The sequence below is a fragment of the Chenopodium album genome, chromosome 21, assembly GCF_948465745.1.
Source record: "Chenopodium album chromosome 21, dcCheAlbu1.1, whole genome shotgun sequence".
In the NCBI taxonomy this organism is placed as follows: Eukaryota; Viridiplantae; Streptophyta; class Magnoliopsida; order Caryophyllales; family Amaranthaceae; genus Chenopodium; species Chenopodium album.
The window spans coordinates 17,302,688-17,326,936 of NC_137854.1; the positions used below are offsets into that span (position 1 = coordinate 17,302,688).

General features: G+C 34.1%; 4 protein-coding genes and 1 pseudogene across 4 annotated transcripts; all 5 read right to left on the bottom strand.

Annotated features, from left to right (window-relative positions):
- Positions 1 to 238: 238 nt before the first annotated feature.
- LOC145600517 (wall-associated receptor kinase-like 1 pseudogene) lies at positions 239 to 2,668 on the bottom strand (annotated as a pseudogene).
- Positions 2,669 to 3,578: 910 nt separating this feature from the next.
- Positions 3,579 to 10,088, bottom strand: LOC145601136 (glucan endo-1,3-beta-glucosidase 3-like). The gene is made up of 4 exons (XM_081657081.1): positions 9,647 to 10,088; positions 4,756 to 6,009; positions 4,344 to 4,371; positions 3,579 to 4,174 (listed from the first exon to the last, which is right to left on the bottom strand). Exons 1-4 carry the CDS (start codon positions 9,726 to 9,728, stop codon positions 4,024 to 4,026), a joined length of 1,515 nt encoding a protein of 504 aa, XP_081513207.1. The 5' UTR covers positions 9,729 to 10,088; the 3' UTR covers positions 3,579 to 4,023.
- A 2,359-nt stretch (positions 10,089 to 12,447) lies between these two features.
- Positions 12,448 to 24,145, bottom strand: LOC145602053 (serine/threonine-protein phosphatase 7 long form homolog). The gene is made up of 5 exons (XM_081658186.1): positions 23,941 to 24,145; positions 14,100 to 14,932; positions 13,919 to 14,006; positions 13,352 to 13,777; positions 12,448 to 13,223 (listed from the first exon to the last, which is right to left on the bottom strand). The coding sequence occupies exons 2-5, from the start codon at positions 14,243 to 14,245 to the stop codon at positions 12,627 to 12,629; spliced, it is 1,257 nt and encodes a 418-aa protein (XP_081514312.1). The 5' UTR covers positions 14,246 to 14,932; positions 23,941 to 24,145; the 3' UTR covers positions 12,448 to 12,626.
- On the bottom strand, positions 15,143 to 15,718 carry LOC145600518 (uncharacterized). The gene has a single exon (XM_081656401.1). It carries the CDS (start codon positions 15,716 to 15,718, stop codon positions 15,143 to 15,145), a length of 576 nt encoding a protein of 191 aa, XP_081512527.1.
- Positions 15,986 to 16,651, bottom strand: LOC145600519 (uncharacterized). The gene has a single exon (XM_081656403.1). It carries the CDS (start codon positions 16,649 to 16,651, stop codon positions 15,986 to 15,988), a length of 666 nt encoding a protein of 221 aa, XP_081512529.1.
- Positions 24,146 to 24,249: the final 104 nt, after the last annotated feature.

Below are 24,249 nucleotides of genomic sequence, written 5' to 3' on the forward strand. Positions count from 1 at the left end.
TTTTTGTAAAATCAATTAAAGAAAGTTTACTACACGAGTACTTGATTACAAGGTTTTCTAATGATTTGACTAATATAAAGAATCATTCAAAAGATTTTATACAAGCTATTATCTATGAATCAGCTTTTATTCTTATTTTTTTTTTCTATGAAGTTGTAACTCAGTGCGTCTTCAATGCAATCTAAATGAGCACAATGCAATCTAAATGAAATATGAAGCTGTAAATTACTTCTTCTGCTTAAAAATCTTCTGAAGTGATGTCAACAGAAGAAAAAGCTGATTCATTGAGCTCGAAGCATGAAACTGCAGATTGGCTCCTTGTCAATCCATGATGTAAGGATGATCGAAGTGTCTCTAGTTCAGCAGCAACTTCTTTCATGGTTGGTCTTCTCCTTCCATCAAAGTTGAGACATCTTCTTGCAAGGTTAGCTGCAACCATTATCTCCTCTTCTTTTCCTTCCCTAATGACTCGAGCATCTAATGTTTCGTATAGTTTAGTCTCTTCAAAATGTTCAAGAAACCATGGTACAAGTCCCTTTTTTTCATCCTCTTCTACACGGACTGCCTTTTCTCCGGTTAAAAGCTCAACCAGTACTACTCCAAAACTGTACACATCGCTCTTATCAGTAAACTGATATGAATGAAAGTACTCAGGATCCAGGTAACCAAATGTACCGACAACATGAGTTGTGGTGACATGGGTTTGATCAATATTAACAGACTTCGATATCCCAAAGTCTGATAACTTAGCTCTATATCTCTCATCTAACAAAATGTTGTCAGATTTAATGTCTCTATGAAATATAGGTACTAAGTAAGATGAATGCAAATATGCAAGAGCATTCGCTATGTCTGTGGCTATCTGCAACCGCATTTCCCACGCGATAGGAAAGTCTTGTTCATGAATATGCTGAGCCAAAGTTCCACAAGGCACATACTCGTAAACCAGTATAGGAACTTCTGACTCCAAACAACATCCTAACAAATTAACAACATTTCTGTGATTGATTTGAGATAGAAGCACAACCTCGTTTATGAAGATATTCAAAAGTCTTTCACACACTTTTTTAGACTTCTTTATAGCAACAATCTTCCCATCACCCAACATTCCTTTATAGACCGTTCCTTGTCCCCCTTGACCAAGTATACGATTTTCGTTGTATTGATCAGTTGCCTTCTCTAATTCACCTGAACTGAATATTTTAATTTTCTCAGTGTTGCAGTCCTTGGAAGTTGACATTTGTTGCTTCAATAACATACCGCCATTTCTTTCAAAATATATAGCTTTGATCTTCAAATCCCTTTTTCTTTTTATCACTTTGTAGAACCAATATGCTCCGAATAGTGCTAGCATTGATCCTATGCTCAGACCTAAACAAGCATAGAAAGTAATGTAAAACTTACTTAAATAGAAAGCCCAGTAAGTAAAAAAAAACAGAGGAAGTAAATAAAGTTGAACATAAATCTTAACAAAGTCGTGATGTTAAAAGACAACTACTTGTATAAGTTGTTGGGTGTTCAAGAACTTACCGAGTCCAAGTACTATTGGAAATATTGCTTCACGTTTGCTTGTGTATGAAAATGGAGGACAACCAAATTTATGATTTGAAAGACGGGTGCAATCTTGTACACAAGCTTCACATTCCTTGACAACTGCAAATTGGTATGTAAATGTATAATCACCATCATGTACAAGCTCGAATTTGAATAAATTTGAGCAAGAATAAGTAAAGAATGTATGTAAATTTATATAGCAAATTGTATATATACCTTGGCAACCATAAGGAAGATAAGGATTGCCTTCATAAAAGTCATATTTGCATCGACAGACTAAGCCTCCATCATCATCAGCACTAGCAGTATTATTTACACAACTCGAATTGGCATATTTGAGATGGTGTATTTCCAAGTCTTTAACAGTCCACTCAAGTACAACTGGAGCTGATAAAAAGGACAAGTCTTCGACTTTAGCTAGAATATCTTTACGATTGTTTATGATCCAATTTCTATCCACCACCATCGCCCCATTAAAGGAGTCTAGAATTTTATTGGCTAGAACTGACAAATTATAACTAAAATAATTAAAGGAACGCGAAATGGTGGCCTGACAGCAGCCAATACCGTAACAGTCTGATCCTGGTTTAGAACCATTGATGCAGAATGCTGCACATCCTGCCAATGTCTTGTTATACCTATCTACCAACATTGTGGCACCCCCACAACCAGACACCATCAGAATATTATACTTCCTTTAGAATAAAAACGGACTTTCTTCTAAATTTGCAATATTTGTATCATGAAAGAACACAGAACCATCTTGATCACCTCCTCCAAACGATAAGCTTGAAGTTTCAATGGTTATAGTTCTTCGACCTTGTTCCCAGCTTATCAGCGGCCTCCACTTTACAAGTTGCTGTCCATAATAGTATTCGGATATCTTCTTTAACAAGAACTCACCACTCGTTCTGTTACACTCAACCTCAAACCAAGGGTTGTGGTAGCAGTTAGGACCTATGCCAAAAGGGTAAGGAATGCTAGTATTCCCGCACCTGTCTTTGCACCCATGCTTTGCTATCCGTACTTGATGAGTTGCTGCTGGCCGAGTTGCAGCTGACATTATTAGTAACAGCTGCCATACAACAATTAAAACTGCTTCCTCAACTCTCATTTTTTGGGATTTTTCTTTCGTATTTTTCTCTCTATGATACTATGTTTCTGAGGAAATTAATCATCCGAACTGTCAACAAAGTGAAATATATGTAAGTCAGGTAAACGCGGTTGTGGGTGCAAATTTGAAATGGTTTAGATGAAATTTCGGGTATTCACACTTGTACTTTTAATAAGCACATTAGCTACACACTTAAATATTTTAATTCTAATCTTTCACCTTTTACATGACATGAGCACATATATTCCGTCCATGTTACTGTCACTATACATTTGGTTCGTTGTATTTTTCACTAGTACTTCATAGTATATAAGAAGAATTACTTTGTATATTACATAGGTTACCTTTATCTTTATGATTTGAGCATTATGATTGGTACAATGTTGAGAAAAAGAGACATTGTAAAAACCTTTTCCATTACCATAAAAGCTTACCTTTATCTTTATAATTGGAGTCACTCATTCTTGACCTGTAATACTATAATAGTTTTTGCTTGAAACACATGGTTGTAAACCCATTTTATATTCCTGAGTCTTTCTCTCAAATATATAATTTTCTGATAAACATTTCACTTTCCAACGAGGATCAGAGATGGTCACCATATGGAATCTGTAAGTGAAGTTTGATTCGGGTTGTCAAAGGATAATTTCCAACATTGCTATGCAAACGCATGAAAACTCACCTGAATAGTCCATTAGACAATAAAACAATGTGTCTTGTGTGCGGGTGAACACACCATACAAGAATGTAATTATTCAATGACTTTTATCCCTACTTTAAAATCAACATTTTTTAAAATCTTGTTTAAACCCATCTGTTGCCAATCTCACAAATAATGAACGTTGATTAATTATTAATAGAGAACGTGCGGGTTTAAATCTAGTAAATAAAAAAAAAATTAAAATCTTGTAAATAATAATAAAGCACAAAAACGGTTTAATAAATAGGAAGTGTGTCGGGCCGTCAACAAAAAAAAATATAGGAAGTGTGAGGCAATTTCATGAATGAATATCAAGTGTTGGTGGCTAAAAAAAAAAAAAAAAAAAAAAAAAAAATCCTTTAATAAATAGGAAGTATGATACATTAAATCCTTTTCCTCAAAAAAAAAAATGATACATTAAATCCAATTGATCATCCATCTCTTCTGTATCTTTTTTCTTTTCTATTCTTTGATAGATTGATCATACACCTTGAACAATTTACCTCAAATGAAAAAACCCCTATTGCCATCTTTGACCCTTCCTCTACATACAAAATTGGGTCTGTGGCACCTTTCTAAATAGAACCAATCCAAACATCTTAACGAATATGCTGAAGCTACAGCTGCTTACGCATGCAGAATACCAACTTCTATGTCACAAAGAATATGCATACAAAAGAAAACTGCTCAATACCACATGAATCCAAGAAGAACCGTGAAAGAAGTGACATGGAGTACCATGGCTTGTTGAGCTTTCAGAAGGAGCGAGAGCTGTGCTATTTGAAAGGGTTTCATTCTTTCCACCACTGCGAAAGGTAAAACAAGATATATTAATACTAGGCAGATACGTAACTGGTGAGCTCATACAACATCAATAGGCCCTAAGCCAAATTAAACCAACCAAAAAGAAGTCAGCAACATGATATCAAGTGTACAAACAACTGAAATGATCAGAGGGTCAAAATCAATACATACCTTCCAGGAAATATACACGAGCCATGACCTGCAGAAACGAATATAATAGTTATTCCACAGATCATGAAACAGCCACAATTATTAAGCAAGTAAATGATGGCAATTTAGCTAATAGCTCTGAACTATGATAAGCATAAAGATGTAGCAACCAGAAGTGTGAATAATCCAATGCTTCGGCATTATTGGAAAACTGTCTGAGAATAAGCACTGGCAAAGGGGTTATTCTTTTAATGGAGCTAGAGTTCAGACAATTCTCTTCCTCTTATATACTGAAGTTGTAAAAGGGAAACATATAAAAGCACAACAGCAGCTACATAAATGACTCAACTACTTAGTCCAAATATCAAAAGAGCTCGCATTGCTGGTGCAGAGAATATATTGTAAAGTTTACTAAAAACCTTGTGATACTTACTTGGGTCAGAAGTTGTGACAGTAGCCACTCCATTGAAATAACAGGTACCAGGTGCCATGGCCATCTTATGGTAATAAGTGTCAAAAGCGTAATTTGCATGGGAGACAACATTATCAGGCTCATAACAAGGTTCTCCCTGCAAAAGAATTGAACAGTTGACTTTTCCAGGCCCACAAGCCCAATCCAAAGCTGCCTGAAGCATCTTAGGGTCTGCATTTTCCTTTGCAATACAGTAAGTTTGGTTCGTAGTGTCATTGGCCAATATTGTCCCTGAACCTGTTAGATGCAGAGTATAGACAGGTACACCGTTGGAATCAAAAAGCCCCCAGTTTTTCTCTGAGATTGATCCAGGTCTTAAGTCCTCATTGTACAATTCATAGATGTATGTACTTACTGCTACTCCAGGATGTTTGGGTGTACCGGTGTTGTTCAGAACTCGCCTAATGAGATTACTATTATATGTATTAGCATTTTCAATGGTGGCATCAGGCTCAGATGAGTCACCCTTGGAAGGCCAACCTGATTCAGTCACAATAACAGGGACATTGGTGAAGTTTAGATAGGACATGGCAAAGTAAGAAGCATCAACAAGGGCATCAAAAACATTGGTGTAGTGCAAGAGAGTGTTGGTATCTACAGCTTCTTTATTTGGGGGAAGAGGACGGAAAAGGGCATAATCCAAGGGGATCGTACCATTAGCCTGCATGTAATCATAGTAAGGATACACATTAAGCATGAGGTAAGAACCCGTAGACTGCAAAAATTTCAATAAGGGAACCATGACTGGGTCCCATGTACGGTTAAAGAAAGCTTGGGAAGGTGGGAAAGAGTCGAGTATAATCGATGATGCATGTGGAGTTGACACTTTGATCCTAGAATCAAGATTTGAAGCAACAAGGGCTGAATGAATGTATTTCATGGCACTGACTAGTATTGGACCAGCATTTGGAAGGGCAGTAAGAACTTCAGAACCTACAGCTATGGCTGTGATGTTGGTGGCAGGTACATGAGACACAATATTCCGAGTTACCCAGTTGTCTGCAGTAGCATTTGATTGACCAATTCCAAGAAGCTGTTCATTAGGAACAGAGACAGTAACTTGAATTCCTGTGTTTGCAAGTGCACGGAGCATAGACCGATCTGAATCAAAAAGCCTAATGTGTCGGATATTTTGTGCTTTGAGAAGGGCGACCACCTGAGTTGGAGTAGGCACATCAGAGAGATCCATTCCTACATTAACACCTATAAAGGCATCTGCATAGAGTAGAATTTTGCAAAAGAGTGAGTACAATTGTTCAGTGAAATACAAATTACAATATTCACACATCACCAAAAAATCACAACATAATTGCATGTTTCAAGCTGTATACTGCAAGATGACACAGATGCCAAGTTTTTTTTTAGGATGGTAATAAACTCTCACTCTCTCTCAATGTACTACATTCACGATAACATGTCCTGAGTTGATAACAGATTAATTAATTGATCAAAAGCCTTTTCAAATAATCACCCTGATAAACTACTTGAGCATAGTTAAATAGGTTTATGATACAACCATAATCAGGATCTTCCAAGTCTGTTAGAACTCCCTCTTTGTCTCCTCAAATAACAACTACTTTGTTCTACTGTTCTAAGATAAAAAGACTACTGAAACCCATCTACATTGAAAAGTCTATTGTCGTAGTTGTGACCACTTATTTAGTAGGGAGTACAAAGTACCAATTCATATTCACTAGTTTGAAAGCAAAATTCAATGAATTTAATGACTGTAGTATAATATCAACGTCTCCATTAATCATATAAGTCCTGTTCACATTGAAAAGCTTGAATTGGAAAATTCTATTTCAGCCCATAAAAATTTAGAAGCTGGAGAAAAATGGTTTATGTACAACTGGTCTTTTATCCAGAAAGCAAATATATTAGCAAAGAGGTTTTGCACAGGATCAAGTCTGAATGGCACATATGGAGAGGAATAGAGGAGAATCTAGGAATACAATGTGCCCCTAAGGTGAAGCAAATTATTTATAAGTCAGTTATTCATCCAGCTTTATTATATGGGTCAATATGTTATTCCATTCAAAAAAAAAAAAAAAATGAATGTTGGGCTTTCAAACTATGCTTAAAAGACGATTGTAGGAAAAATAAGTGTTTGTCAAAGCTTGGTATATGAGAACAGGCAGAAAGAGATGAAAACTAAAAGAAGATTTCCACAGTAGAATTGGAGAGGTAAGATGAAGGAGAGGTTACTGCAAGGTTTAGACATGTCCAAATGCAAAGATAAACATGCACTTGTGCAGATGACAAAGAGTTGGAATAATGGAGAATTAAAAATTTAAATAAATAAATAAATTTGTCATACAGTCATACTACCTCCACTTTGTATGTTTTACTTCTTTTCATTTAAGTCCCTTATATTTGTCTACTCACTCTTACTTTATTCTATATTGACCATAGTTATAAATTTGTATAAGACTCAAAAACAATTGATCATAGTAAAAGTTTGAAATAAATTAAACATCAACCAAATCTGATGTTAATCAAGGTTACACCCTAGATCCTATCATTAGAGCTTTAAATGAAAATTTATATTCTCCAAATCTCTATCTAAGATATCATTTCTTCTATTTCTTACACTTATTAGTAGCCTTCATTCAATTTGAAACTGCAAAAGTAAAGCAATGTGATATATTATTCTTTATATTCAACTAAGACCTCGAAGCAACAATTAAACCAACAACTTGAATCAAAAGTCTTCAAGGACAGTTGCCCATGCACGGACAAAGGTGGTGAACATACTAAATGGAATGTACCCAACAATGGAATTGATATTAAAGATCATTATCTAAATGAAAAGGAAGAAAGTACTAATGGGATAAAGATGAAATATTTATCTCATGTGAAATAGCTACCAGTGAAAAGACAAAACACATCTACAGAAAATAGAAATGCTATATCTGTGTTTATCTACAAAGCAGAGTGAAACAAAGAACTCTATCTTGAAAGGCATAAATTGTTCTGTCTCAAATTAATACCAATTTCCTGAAACTAATTATAAGGAGGGTTCTGATTAGTAATTGAATATAATTAGTTTAAGGGAACTTAGTAGAAGCAGTAAATTCCATATAAATTGATAACATTGCATCATATTCTTAACAAGATAGGGATAAGGTGGTAAATTAGCATGATTTGAATGTTATATTCTTATTAAGAAGGCTTTTACAAGCTACCAAAGCTTTTTGCTTGTGCTTGAATGCTTGTAAATCTTAAGTCTTCCATGAGCCTCGTATAGAACCCAAAATATTGCTTTACCTGACGTACATTCAGAATTCATGGTTTCAAAGTAAATTGATTTTGATTAAATAAAATAGGGCATTAGATTCTGTTTTACATCTATATTAGAAACAATTACAAATATGTACTTACCACAAAAGGCAACATAATGATAAATTGATCATGCAGAAGTTCTAGCTGGTGATGACAATAAAATTGACAAATTAGGACTATTTAAATTTCATAATTCACATCTTTGCAGTTCTAGGATAAGTGAAAGTTGTCCATACTCAAGGTATGAAAAGTTCCTTATACTTATCGACTGCCAGTAGAGCTGAGAGAATTCTCATAGGCAATATTATAGTTTCTTACAATACAGGGCTATATTATTATTTTTTTCTACATACACATTTTATATCGTGAAGTTGTATGCTATCACAGCATGTTGAGAAGGTGGTAATCAATAGCAAGACAGGTGATGAGCTATAGGAAAGTCTCGTGAAATAATAATTAGAATGCTTTCTGGCTTCTAGGTATGTGCTTTTCATCACAAATTTCTTTTGCCACTCAATAAAAAAAATTGAGGTTCCAATGAGTGGTAAGACTGGTAAAATTAACTTATACAGAAAGACAAATACTTAGTTTGAAGTTGCATTACTATCATACCAAGTACATTGACATGAGACTTTCATTCCAAAATTAGTTACAAGTTCATTACCATTACATTGCATCACTCATTACCACCTACCAAATAGAGCATCAATGCATTTCGAATCAAAAGTCTAACACATATAGCTGTTTGATAGTTTAATATGATGAGACTGCTTGCAAATAACTCCACCCTTCTACCCTTATTAATACAAAGAGCCTCACTAGACACACTACGGTAACTATTATGCTTCACGAAAACCCTCGAGTTCACTAGTTAACATAAGGTCTTATCGGCCTTCCTCGGTCCTTAACATAGCATAACAATCTCACTTCCTCCTCTACAGTAGCTAGGAAGACATGGTTTCAAAACTCGAACCTAGTCATGGTGAAAAAAGGCAATAATTTCAGTATTTCACCCTACAATTCATCAACATTGCAAAAATACCATAGTCAAAAATCTACTAAGATCACCTTCCCATACAAATCAAGTAGAATTGTGAAAAATCATTAATCCTTTATTACTATAACAAGACTCATTAAATTACCAGATCATTAATGGACTCAAATCATGTTCAAATAAATCCAAAATTACTCTAATACCCTTAAAGTTTAAATTATTTTAGTTAGTTTGTTGGTTACAAAACACTGCAAGGCTGTCATTAAAATATTCCTTAAGATGCCAACATTGTCCTAGAAAAACAGCAAATTGAGCTGGAACCCAAATCAACTATTTCACACTACAAAATCTTAATTGTTTCTATAGATGGGACCAATTTTTGCACATTTCAAAAATTATGAGGTAAAACTAAATTCAAAAAAAAAAATACCAAAATGCAGCAAAAATACAACAAACCAGCAAATTTATCTCAAATGGCAAGAATAAACAGAAAATAGCAAAAACAATGAGCATTTTTGTGGGTCAATCTTATTAGCAAAAATAATTAAAACCCAGAAAATGAAAAGTACTTACTTTCATCAGCAGAAAAAGCAGAATGAAGTAGAAGTAGAAGCAGAAAACCATGTAAAACCGCCATTGAATTATCTGACTTCATTTTAGTGAAAAATCTTCAAAAAAAAAGAACCATTCAAAACCCACTAGACAAATCTGAGAAAAAACCCAAAAAAAAAATGTAGGAAAGTGTTGAGTGGAGAAAAAAGGGGCAGAATAGAGAGAGAGAAAAAAGAGGGAAAGAATAGTAAAAAGAGTGTTGAAAGGTTGGAAGAGTCGAGGTGGAGAAGTTGTTTTTATTTATTTGTTTTTTTATGTTTTTGTCAGAGTTGAGAAACATCAACTAGCCATCTTTGCTTTGGAAGCTTTTGCACAGGTTTTGGACGGTTCAGATTTTAACATTTTGTTTAAAATACTCCCTCTGTTTTTAGGACTTGTGATTCATATTACGTAGTAGTTGATTGTGAACCACTAATATCAGTAACATTATGGTCGTTTTATTAATAAAATTTTAAGAAAAAAAAATCAATGTGTTATAAAAAAAGTTATTCAAAAAAATAATAAAAGTCATGGTGTTATTATGAAGGTCATAAGAGGTTAATTTTTTTATAATGGTTGTTTTGATATACTGGTCAATATGAATAATAATGAATACTGTCAAAACGGTTAGACAGTTCGATTTCGGTTCGGTTTGAAATCGGTTCGGTATTTAATCGGGTCAGTTTGGAATCGGTTTAATTGTCTCACGGGTCGGTTTTGGTTCGGTTTAAATAGTTATCGGTTCGATTCGGTTTCGGTTTATTCTTAAGCGATTTTAATTCGGTTCGGGTTGTAAACAGTCCGGGTAGTAAACGGTTCGGCGCAGACGGGTTGCGGTTTGTTAACGGTGCGGTGTAAACGATTTTTATCCCGGTTCAAACAGTTTCCGGTTGGAAACGGTTTCGGGTTAGAAACAGTTTGGTTCTTTTTTGGTTCAATTTATAACTGGTTTGGTTCTTTTTCGGTTTAGTTTTTAACTGGTTCGGTTCTTTTTCGGTTCAGTTTATAACTGGTTTGGTTCTTCGATGGTTTAACCACTTTAACGTTATTCAAATCGGTTCCATTTCAAGTTTACTAAATTACGGTTCGGGTCGGTTTCGGTTTCAAAAAATAAATTGTTTATCAAGTTGTTTGGATCGGGCAGTTAAATGGTTTTGGTTTGAAATTTGATAGTACTTGCTAACCTTTTGCGTTCACAAGTTTTATATAAAGTCGGCAAGTCGCGAATCATTTCATGTTTTGGCATCATATAATAAACAAATTCTCATTGATTTTATAAATACATATTATGTTCTGTTTCAAGTGTAGTCATACTGATCTTACTAGTTTATTACAAAGTAGATTATAAGAGTTAGTGTATTAATGTATTATTGTTTTACAATTAGGTTATTATATGCTTCTTATTTAATCATTTAATCCATTTAATTATATTCCGGTAAAAAAAAAATCCATTTAATTACATAAAAAAGTTTGTAAACGGTTCGATTTAGAAGCGGTTTAGTTCATAAACGGTTCAGTTTATAACCAGTTCGGTTTACAATCAGTTTGGTTTTTAAATGGTTCGGTGCAAACGGGTAGCAGTTTGCTAACGGTTCGGTGTAAGCGGTTTTTTTGCCAGTTTAAACAGTTTCGGGTTGGAACCGGTTTCGGGTTAGATACGGTTCGGTTCTTTTTCGGTTCGGTTTTCTTTCAGTTCGGTTTGTTAACGGGTTCGGTTCTTATACGGTTTAACATTATTCACGTCGATTCGGTTTCGGGTTTACTAAAATACGGTTCGGGTCGGTTTTCGGTTTCAAAAATATCGGTTTTTAATCGGTTCGGTTCTCATTTGGGTCGGTCGGTTTCGGGCAGTTAAACGGTTTCGGTTTGAAATTTGACAGCACTAATAATGGTCAATGTTAAAATTGGGGTCACTATATTCATCGTAGCGTCGATCGACATGTGTGTACTATGTAAAATTAGGGTCATTATATTTAACATAACAATTTCAAGCGTATAGACCTTAGGTCCACAATATTATTGTGAACCAGGTCCACACAAGTTTTTCCTCATTTATATAAGTGTCGTATTTTGATGACATATAGACGATATAGTTCCTCTATTTCAAATTATAATATTTTATAAACTACTACAAATTGAATTTTAATTAAATATACATTAGGAAAAATTGTCAAGAACTACCCACCTAATAAATCATTTTGTCAACTACTCACTTAAAATTTTTATCAAAAAAATTACCCACTAAATTTAAAAAGTTTGAGTAGCACTACTCATTTTGGTTTTCTACCAACAAAATCCGGTAAGTGTGGCCAAATTTTATTTTTTTCCTCCAAAACTTAAGCTTATACCTCTTATATAACAACCAACCTTATCTCCTTTACAAGTTACAACGACTCACCCTAAAAACACAAAATTTTCGATATTTTCTCAATTAAGGGGACGATTTACGAAAATATGGTTAAATTGAAACTTATTTACCATTTTGCATAACTTATTTACCAAATTGCTGTCCACGTAGGATCGGGAAACTTTTTTAATTTTTTTTAATTTTTTTTAGCTTAGAACCGCTACCTCAAGTAGCGGTTATAGTATATAAACCGCTATTTGAGATAGCGGTTTTAGTACATAAACCGCAACTTGAAGTAGCGCTTTATATACTATAACCGCTAGAGGTAGCGGTTTTAGTCTGAAGCTTATAATCGAAAAGCTGTTAAACTTGTAGGCGTCATCCCCTCATTTGTGCAACCTGTAACAATATCATGGCCTATACACATTCACACAACTTATACAATTAACCTATTAAAACAATTCCAACCAATAACAAATGTCCACAAACAAACCAAAACATTTATAATAACATTGAATTAACTAAAGTAAGTATTACAAATATACCAAAATGAGTTCCGATGAAGCAAAATAATTTACATCTCCTACTCTAATGACGTTTTTTACGATGTAATGGTCATGGTGTTTCAAAATTTGACTCATCCACTTCCAAAATGGGTGACGTAGTGAAAGTGATTCGTCGAGCATAAACTAGTGGTGGAGATACAACTGTAGAAGAGGGTACTTGATGAGTAGAAATACCAGAATAATTATGTGGCAACATGGATGTGAACGAGGGTGAACTAGTGGCTGCAAGCAAAGAGGGTCGAGGAGTAAAAGAGGGCAGAGGTGTAGATGTAGTCAAAGTACTAGATGAGAGCATAGGTGTAGTAGTCAAAGCAGGAGAAGAAACTGAAGGTGAACTTGTGCTCAGTTGACAAAAAGGTCCACGTCCTCGACCACGAAGAGCACTATGTTTCCGTTTGCGGGGTGCTTGAGAGTGCAACACACTTTGCAAGGAGGAGCTAGATGGTGTGGAGGCCGAGGGTGGCTGAAGAACTTCACTATCTTGGAGGAGGTGAGATTGATCGACCCTTGTTAATGTGCCAGCACAGTATGCATTTATAGTGCGAAGCGATTCTAAAGTCAACGGTAATGCTTTCTCCATAGGCAAATCACCAACAGCCTCAATAATTCGCATGCACCTTTGGGCTATATCACCTAATGCATGTGACTGTAAAAAAGAAAAAATTTTAAAAAAAAAAAAAAAAAAAAAAAAAAAAAAACAGCAACAACAAAAATTAGAAAAGTTTACAACATTTAACATGTTAAAAGAAAAATTAGAAACTTGGTCAATCTTACCAACACCAACTCAGTCGAGGCAGGTTGGTAATGAGTAGAAGGGCGGATTTGTGTAGGGGGAGTGATGATGGTCCTAGTGATGTGCCGATACCAATTCATGTACTGTAACAATGTGCGGCCACTAAATGGATGACCAGAAACTACTCTATCCTCACGCTTCCGCCATTCTTCTATATACTTTTCATGCACAATGTCATAGTTTCTGTTGAGCTTACGTTTATCCACCTTATGCAACTTATCACTTGTGTCAAGAGTCGTAGGGATCGGTTGCTCCAGACCAAACTGTCGCATTACTCGTCCTAGCAGATGGTACTCCACAATATCAAAGCAAATCAATGGTGCAAAAGTGCGCATCACATTATGATCGGATCGACATATCTCAGGCAAGGATGCAAGAACCTCCTCGGTATATGGTTGCCATGTCATCTACATTATGATAACTAAGTTATTACCATAAAAAAGAAAAAAAAACAACCACATTTACCGCATGCAACGGGAATGCATCCAATAAGTGATTAAATAATGCATCCATTATGTTAATTAAATGAGGTATAAAGTAAACATTACTTGCTCATTAGTCTGACGATCAAGTGCATCCCTATAGTAAGGTAGTCCAGAAGCTGTATGGGTACTACAAAAGTGGACTCGAAGCCAACTATATACAACATTAAAATTAGCGAGTTAAAATATGAATATATATATCCCTAAATAGAATTAAATATATGAAATTTTACGAAAGACTACATACCTGCATGCAAGGGGATCAACTCCATGTTGATGCTGAGATCCAATAATTAATGGCTCATTATAGTCCTCTGGCTCGTCTGGAGGATCTCTAACACTAGATATAATAGGCCGTCCTATGTGAATATGCTCCCACGACCACAATTGCATCAATAGCACTGGACCTCCTATTTGCCGAGCAATTACCAGATTTTTCTAAATCTTGTAACAAGGGTAAGTAGACAAGCTGCACAGAGTCACCACTTTTGTCTGCGAACAAGTAGGATACCATGAGAGCAAGAATGTATTCTCTACTAAACTTATGTACCACATCATCATCCGCATTATCTGGAATATCGGAGAACTGTTGCTTCAACCATCTCAACTTCAAAGATGAGCCTTCAAGTGGTTTCTTAGGCCTTGACTCTGGTCGAACACCTAACATATTTTCAACCAAATCAGCCCAACCTAGAGAACCAGAGCATGTAACAGCATCACCATGAACCCTTAAACCCATCAAGACAGCAACATCTTGTAAAGTAATAGTGACCTCACCCACTCTCAAATGAAATGTATGTGTTTCGCGCCTCCATCTTTCTACTAACGCAGTAATAAGAGGTCGATCAAGTAAGACTCCACCCCCACGTAACTTATGTAAACCATAGAATCCCACCACTCGAACATAATGTAAGACTCGATCATCTACTTTCCAGTCTCGTGTCAAACTAACCACATGCTCTCTACATGTCAAAATTTTATCCTCGTCTCCTCGCCAAACTCCCTCACTTCTATGCTTTGCTTGCAGCCGAAGAACAGAGGTGTCAATTGGTCCCGGGTTGATCACCGACTCCATGAGACCTGAAAAAAATAAAGTAAAATTAGTATCCCATTAAACAAATAAAATAACACATAAAAAAGTTTGTATACATATGAAAATTAACATAATTAAATTTTATATACCCCGATGATCCATCACTACTCTTTAAAGGACAAGTACGTGCATTATGACCTCTTTGTCGACATATGCTACATGCTGTTTTGTTCTTGGTACGTGCACCTTCGTCCATTTTATTTTTTTATCCTAGTTGATTTCGTTCGTCCAGGTTTTCCTCGTTTCCGATTTTCATTAGCAATAATATTTGGACCCACATAAGTAGGCCAATATGGAACATCAGGAAGAGGCTTAAAACTTTTAATGTATGTTTGTCTATATTCATGAGTGCTAAAGAATGGGTCGATAAACGAGGCATATGACAAGTTTTGATCCCGACAAACCGCTAGGATATGAGAGCATGGAAGCTTGTAGATTATAAATTTTCCACAGGTGCATGTTTTCTTAACCAAATCCACATTATGTTTGTTATCCCCCTTCCCAGGAGGGCGATTTCCACGACCAGTAGTGACTTGGAAAAGACCCATCTCATAATCAAATGATTTAACTGAATGTGCAGCTGATTTTTGCATGTTTCTCTCTATTATTTTGTAGGCCTTTTCACTATACTCATGACCTTCTTCTAATCTCCTCTTGCCCCAGTCTTGCCTAGTAACAAAGTATGAATTCACGCGGAAAAAAGTCATTTCCACAATTGCTTTGATAGGTAAACAACGGGCTCCTTTCATCACTCCATTGAAGCATTCCGACATGTTAGTTGTCCGGATCCCATACCTAAACCCGCCATCATGGTGGATCGACCACAAATGAAAAGGGATATTCTCTAAGTATTCTCGAGCCTTAATGTTCTAATCACCAATTCTTTTAACCAAAATTCAAACTTTTTCTTTTATCTTTCATCAGCAGCTCGACCAAATAGATTCTTCATATGAGTTTTGAAGTGTTTGCCCACGTTAGATGCAAGATGTCGAATGCAAAACCTATGATGTGCAAAAGGCTCCTCCCATCCACTCCCCTCCTTATTCATTGCATCTAGTATCCCTGCATGTCGATCTATCAGAAATGACACATAAACCTCTTCTTTGGGTGACTGATTGCCTAAGACATGCCATGAACCATGACCAAGTTTCGATAGACTCATTTTCTACAATCGCAAAGGCAAGAGGGAAAAGCTGAAAGTTTGCATCAGTTGCCATTGCTATGAGCAAGGTGCCCTTGTACCTCCGATATAAGTGAGTCCCATCAATAGTGATTAGAGGTATACAGTGCCGAAATCCATCAATAGATGGCTTAAAAGCCCAAAAAACTCTTTTGAACACATGAATAGACGGATTAGATGTCTCTATTGTGCTCCAATGAACAACAGTTCCCTCATTGGCTTCTTGTAAAGCTTGCATGTACCTAGGCAACTCTTCATACGATTTCTCCCAATCACCAAATATGATGGCGATTGCCTTTTGTTTTGCTAGCCATGCCTTTCTGTAAGTTATAGAGAATTCGGTTCGATCCTTAATAACTTGTACAATAGCACGTATTTTAAGAGAAGGATCAACTCGTACAAGATCTAAGATGATATTGCACACAAATTCAGACTTGAGATTTTGATAATCACCGGAGATAATGTCATCTACACAATTATTTGCATGCGGACCATTATACTTCACAACTCGAAAAATAGGTAACATTGGATCCTTAATTGCACGCAGCTTCAAAGGATAATTGTGTGTCTTTTTCCTTTTACACTCCACAACATACTTTGATGGCTCGGACTCAACAACTCAAAATGATTGATTTTTAGTGATGGAGTATGATTTTACTATATCTTTCAGTTGATGTAAGGAATCAAACTCCTAACCAACACTGAATTCACCATTATAAGTGTTGTTTCCTAGCCATGTTATCCATGAGTCACAAAGTGTTTGATCCATTTCTTCTATAACATTAAAAGATTGTGAAGGAGCATTTGTTTTTATGATAATGTCATTTTCCTCACATGCACCTTCTTCATCACCTTTATCACTATCCAAATTATCTACTATGGTTCCAAAGCCATCAACTTATTCAAGATTAATGTAATCGAGTGCATCTAAAGAGGGATTTCTGGAGGAGTTTCCTGTGTGAGGAGTTGGTGTGGGAGAAGTTAGCTCCGAAATATGTTGTTGAACATAAAGATCATCAGTCAGCAATCTTGTGAAAGAGACTGCTACCTCTGAATTTGTTCCAATCATTTGGAGAGGCATACTAGAATTTGAGCTAGGATATAACCCCAAGTTAGTCTCCATTACTACCTGCTTGACAACTTGGTCAATGTACAACTCCATAGTGGAACCCGACAACTTTGATATACCTTGCGTTGCACGGACTCGACCCACCACCCAACCATACCGGCATCGACACGACGCGACCCCGGTGCGAACACGAAATACGAGTTGGACTCCTGGGAGAGAAAGTGGACTCGCCTAATTTTGAATAAACATAATTAGGAGGAGTTTTCCCAAGGGTTGGACCTGGATTCCTCCATAAGGGCTGCCATTTTTTTTATGTTTATTTGTATTTTTTTGTGTAGGATGAAGAAGAAGATGAAGCGTCTTTTGTGTATAGTAAGAAGATGAAGGACAAAGGAAGAAGATGAAGCATCTTTTTCAAATTAAATTTTAGCTTTTTTTTGTGTTTATTTGTATTTTTTTGTGTATAGTAAGTTATCCAAGTCCAAGACAGCTGTAAAGCTTTGGTAAAGTGGAAAACAGTAAATGCCCATTAAATTATTTTCATTTATTTTATAATTTTTTTTTTTACCCTAGATGCCTTACTAGTTACTAGGTGTTACAGTAGAATAAAGTAACACATTTTCCTACAATTCTACTACGTGTGAAGAACCCTACAATTCTATCTTTTTTTTTTTTTTTTTTTTTTTTTTTTTTTTTTTTTTTAGGGAACCCTACAATTCTATCTAATAATATTATAATAATGACAATTGTATTTAATGAAGTGTAATCTTTAATTCTTTATTAATATTTTCCTTTTTATTCTCAAATATTTTCCTTTTATTTTCAACATGCTAGTCTGTACATACTCCATATCTTTTAAATTGTGTAGTTGAAAAGTCATTTTGTTTATTAGTTTCTTTTTCCTCAAAAAAAAGTACTCCTAGGAATTTAGTACTACCTATTTAAGATTAGTTATTTATATATTTATTATTTAAAATAATAAAAAAACTTGGATATTTAAATTAGAAATCATCATATTTAATTCTTGGCTACATATTTAAGAGTTAAGATTTTTTTTCTTTTTTGAAACCATTTAAGACTTAAGGTTCGAGACAAAGTACCTGTTTTTTTTTTACAGTCGATACAAAGTACCTAAATTTGATATCATATAATTTTATTTTTTTTAAGAAAAAAGATAATATAATAATTAAAATCTTGTACAATGTAATTAATATTAGATACAACGTATCATATCTTCCATCAAAAAAAAAAAAATCAAATTTAGAAATGATAACATTTTAATTTTTTTTTTACTAGAGAAATCATAACATTGTATAATCTTTTACCACACATTTAATATTAGACATAAACAATACAAAATATATACTACATAAATTAGAAATCATAGTGTATTTTTTCTTTAAAAAAATAATAGAAATGATAAGAATTTATTATACTAGAGAAATCATAACATTATAAAATCTAGTACTACATATAATAGATACAAAGTATGTACGACATAAATTAAAAATCATAGTATAAATGACAATTTTTTTTCAAAAGAAATCCTAACATTTCAAAATCTTTTACCACTATGTAAATTAGAATAATCATAGTATTTCTTTTTTACAAAAATTACACTACATTGCTATTTCGCGGAAAAAATTAGGGGAAAAATCTTTAAATTAGAGGGATGTTAATGATAAATATACTTTCTATGTTGCAAAATTAGGGGGGGGGGAACCTTTAATTTTGTAACAATGAGCATCAAAAAATATAATTATTATTATTATTATTATTATTATTATTATATATATATATATATATATAAAGATCTTTTGAAATATTGATAGGTCAACCATTAATTTAAATCCGATAAAATTATAAATATATTAAAAATGATTAAGAGTAATTTAAATACATATTAAATTTCTTTTCCTAAAAAAAATACATATTATATTTGTAAGAAAAATATATATATTCTTTGCAAAAAAAAAATGTTATATATAAATTAAAATGATTAAGAGAAACAACATTATATTATAATATATTATATTTTTTGCGACCTTCAACAATTATTTTTAACTATTAAAAAATTCTGAAGGATTATTAAAAATAAAACCAAAAACGAAAAAAAAAAACAAAATCCTTCATTTTCACTCAAATGTACGTTACGTAGGTTATGATCATTTTGTAAAGATCATTGATCCTCGATCTATAATTATGCAATATAAGACTACTAATATCATTTTATCATAAACTTAATCAAATTTTATTCAAACTATGATCATGCCATATTACATTTATGGTTGACTAATATCATTAGATCATAAGTTTTATTAAACTTTCTGTTACGTAGGGTATGATCATTTTGTAAAGATTATTGATCCTCGATCTATAATTATGCAATATAAGACTACTAATATCATTTTATCATAAACTTAATCAAATTTAAAATTACTTATTCAACTATTATCATGCCATATAACATATAAGGTTGACTAATATCATTAGATCATAAGTTTTATAAAACTCAACGTTACGTAGGTTATGATCATTTTGTAAAGATCATTGATCCTCGATCTATGATTATGCAATATAAGACTACTAATATCAATTTATCAAATTTAATATTACATTTTTAAAATTTATCAATTTATCATAAACTTAATCAAATTTAAAATTACATTTTTTTTTGAAACAATTTTAAATTACTTATTCAATCTATGATCATGCCATATACATATCATTTTATCATAACTTAATCAAATTTTTAAAAAGTTGTACTACATACTAGATAGGAGTACTATACAATTATACATAAAACAATATGTCCTACACGTATATCAAGTAGGAGAAGTTTATCCTCCCAAAACACTATCATTATCATCCATCTACTACTCCCATTAAATTTATTCATTCCCTAAACAATCACATTCAAGCTTCCTCTGCTCCCAAAATATGTCGAATACAATTCTCTTAGCTTTAGTCTCCCCAGCTATCAAGTACTCATACTATTTAAACGATATCCATGGATCTCCAAATTCTCACACCTCGACTGAAATTTTCTCCAATTGTATCATCATCCCTCAGTATCAATGTCTTAACCAAACTCCTCCACGCCTAACCCCCGAAAAATTCAGCACCAAAAAGGCCTAGTCCTAACCAATTTTCATCATTCTATGACAAACCATTATGGAATCATGTTACTGTTGTCGGAAACGCAACTAGTGGTGGTAATAGGAAATGGACCTGCAACTATTGCCTCAAATTAGTGATTGGTTCATGCTCAAAAGTGAAAGCCCATCACTTATGATTGTCGGGTTAAGGTGTCGAAGGATGTAAGAGTATGTCCGATCAAGTTAAGGCACAATTGCAGCAAGAGCATGAAAAGGCAGAGAATTTGAAGATTAGAGAAGCGTATGAATCAAAGAGGAAATTTGATTATGTGACCCTCCTTCCGGGTACTGATTTAATCCAGCCGGAAAAGAAAAAAGGAACTGTGGAATTCTGTTTTAACGTTAATGACAGAGATGAATTAGATAAGGAATGTGCTCGGATGATTTATGCTTCTGCACTTCCATTTTCACTAGTCAGGAATCCTTACTTTTGCCAGTTTTGTCTTAAATTGGCGAACAGTAAGTGTGCTGGTTGGCAACCTCCACCATACAATAGGCTGAGGCTCTCTTTACTTGAGCAAGAGGTGACACATGTTGATACTCTTAATCAGCCTTTCAGAGATTCTTGGAAGAAGAAGGGAGTATCATTATGCTCGGATGGGTAGACTGATCGGCAAAAGAGGCCTCTCATCAATGTCATGGCATTGTCAGGTGGAGGATCAATGTTTCTCAAAGCTTTTGGCACAAGTGGTAACATAAAAGATGCAGATTATGTTGCTAGTCTTTTTCAGAAGGTTGTTGACAAGGAAGGTGCTCATAATGTGGTGCAGATTATCACTGATAATGCTGGGAACTTCAAAGCAGCAGGTGAAAAAATTGAAGCAAAATATCCTCACATTTTTTGGACGCCTAATGTTGTGCATAGTATGAAATCAGCACTCAAAAGCATATGCGAGCCCACTGCCAATTCAAGCCAGTATGATGACTGTAAGTGGATCTCTTCCTTACTGTCATATTGTGATGCCATTGTTATATTTGTTTTGAATCATCATAAGGCCCTTACTATTTTTCAAAAATATTCAAAGCTTGCACTTCTTAAAGTAGCAGAAACACGTTTTACCTCACATATTATCATAGCAGAACGTTTGTTTGAAACAAAAAATGCTCTTGAAAAAATGGTTTTAGATGTTGAATGGAAAACATTTAGGAAGACACAATTAGAAAGCAAGGCTGATTTCGAATGTGTGATTAAGGAATAGATGGTGGGAAAAAGTTGAATATTTTTTGAGTTTTACAGCCCCCATTAATAATATGTTGAGGAAAGCTGATCTTGATACTCCATGTTTGCATCTAATATATGACATGTGGGATACCATGATTGAAGAGGTTAGAGAGAAAATTTATGAGCAAGAAGGCTTAGATAGATAACTAGAAAATCCTCTTTTTTGATGTTATTCAAGGTGTTTTGGTATCAAGATGGAATAAAAGTAATACTCCCCTTCACTGTATGGCTCATTCATTAGTTCCGAAATATTATAGTGAGTCTTGGTTACAAGGCAAAGTGCATTTGTTCCAAGGGTTGCACCTAATGTTGATCGAGAAGTATCTCAAAACAGAGATTTGTGTTTCAAAAAGATGTTCAAAAATTCGGATGATCTTAGAAAAGTTTATGCTGAATTTGGACAATTCTCTGGGACATTGGGCTTTTTCAGTGAACATCATGTAATGGAAGCTAGGGCTCATGAAGATCCTTTGAGTTGGTGGGCTAGTTATGGTTCATCAACACCAACTTTGCAAGCATTGGCTTTCAGATTACTATCACAACCTGCATCTTCCTCCTGCTGTGAAAGAAACTGGAGTTCTTTCTCTAATATTCATTCCATCGCGAGGAATAGGCTAACTTCAAAAAGAGTGGAAGCTCTTGTCTATGTCCATACCAATTTAAGAATGATGTCTAGGAAGAAAGAGGAGTACAAGAGGTCCATCTAGTTATTGGGATGTCGGTGAGTATTTCAAATTATGTTTTAAATTACTCATAGTTTCAACAAATATTAATATATTTGATTTAGTTTTGGAATACTGATTTTTTTTCATTATTTTTTAGGTGGAGATTCACTTTTTATTGATGATAAGCATGTTGAAGGTTTTGAGAATTTATTTCTTGAAGATACTGAAGATGGATTTTTTAATGATGAAGAGCAAGGGAACTAGAATCTAAGATGATGGACTTTTTGAAGATGGTGAATAAGTGGAGTTTTTGACGTTCGAGAGCTTTAGGCTATGATTCTGTTTTGTTTTTCTTTTCATTTTTGTTTGGACAAGTTCAAGTTTCATTAGACTATGATGTTTTATTTCTGTTTTTTTCCCTTCTTGTTTGTTCTAAAAAAGTGGAACTACAACTTTATGTATTAAGATTTTCAATCAGTAATATAGTTAAAATTTCCATTATTCTGATTTTTAATATAAAAAATGTATGTTAATGCCTTGGTTAAAAAAAATATTATTTTATCAATATATATATATATATATATATATATATATATATATATATATATATATATATATATATATATGGATTATTAAACACCGGGTCCCCGAGTCCATATCCTAAATTTAGACTCTTTTAAAACGTGTCCCCGGATCCTTGATTTTAGAAATTTTCGAGTCTGACACGTGGACCCGTACCCGAGTCCGACACCCGTACCCGACTCTGTGCATCCTAGGATATACCAACCCACATGGCTCTTAAAGAAATGTCGTCATCAAGGAGAAGAAGTGAATATGAACCAGAAGTAGGATATTTCATCTGCACCTTTAATACTACATTCTTTGGATCACATTTCACAAGTTCATATAACTTGTTCAAGAACATTGAGAAATTCATGGAAGATTTGAGAAAAACAATTTTTTTCTCACCACCTTTATATGTGACATTTCCATTACTTTGTGTAACTTCTCCGCCCCAATAACATACAATAGGTTCTTCCATTTCTAAACAAAACCTTACCATTAAAAAAAATAATCAAAATGATCACATTCATTTTATTCTACATTACATTATAAATAATTATTTACGCACAACGTGTCAAGTTAGAGCACTATAATAACACAATAAAGAGCTACTTTTTGTACTACAATCCCAAGTGAAACCACTATTAAAATAGACTGTCAATTTATAGCACTATTGTAATAAAATGCCAAATTAGAGCACTATGCAATTGATTATATTTAGGAATTAACTTCACAATTTATAAACTGAGTTTGACAACTAAAGCACCATTCATCCAATATACAGTACAATATGGCAATAGTAGTATTTTATAGTAAATTAGTAAGTACATATCCAACAATTTTAATAATAAGAAAAGGATGTCATGTTAATTAATTATATCTTCCAAGCATGGTAATCTTGCTGAGTACAGCTAAATTGGCATGTAGTTAAAGCAAAATCCAAGAAAAACAAAAGCAATCAAAGCAAAACCTAACAATCTCGTACCAGATGGCACCGAATTTCCAAACAAATTGAGTTTATTATATTCATTTTGACATTAAGTGGTGGTGGCGACGTGAATTTCAAACCAAACACCAACTAAATTCAATTTAACAAATAATTGAATTAATGAGGAAAAAAAATTAGGGCTAAAATACCTTATGAATTTGGGGGTAAATATCAGAAATCCAATTTGTTCATCAATTGGTGGTGGAGATGACGACGGTCGCTAGTGTGCAAAAGGATGGAGATGACGACGGCGACGTGATTTGGGTGGTGGTCTCGTGGGGATGTCGAGGTGAGTGATGTGGGTAGTGGTCCTCTGTTTTTTTTTTTTTTTTAATTTTAATGTGGCTGTGTAGAATATTTAGGAAAGTCGCTACTTTGAGTAGCGGTTTTATTATTAAAATCGCTACTTTGAATAGCGGTTTAGATACTAAAACCGCTACTTGAGGTAGCGGTTTGTT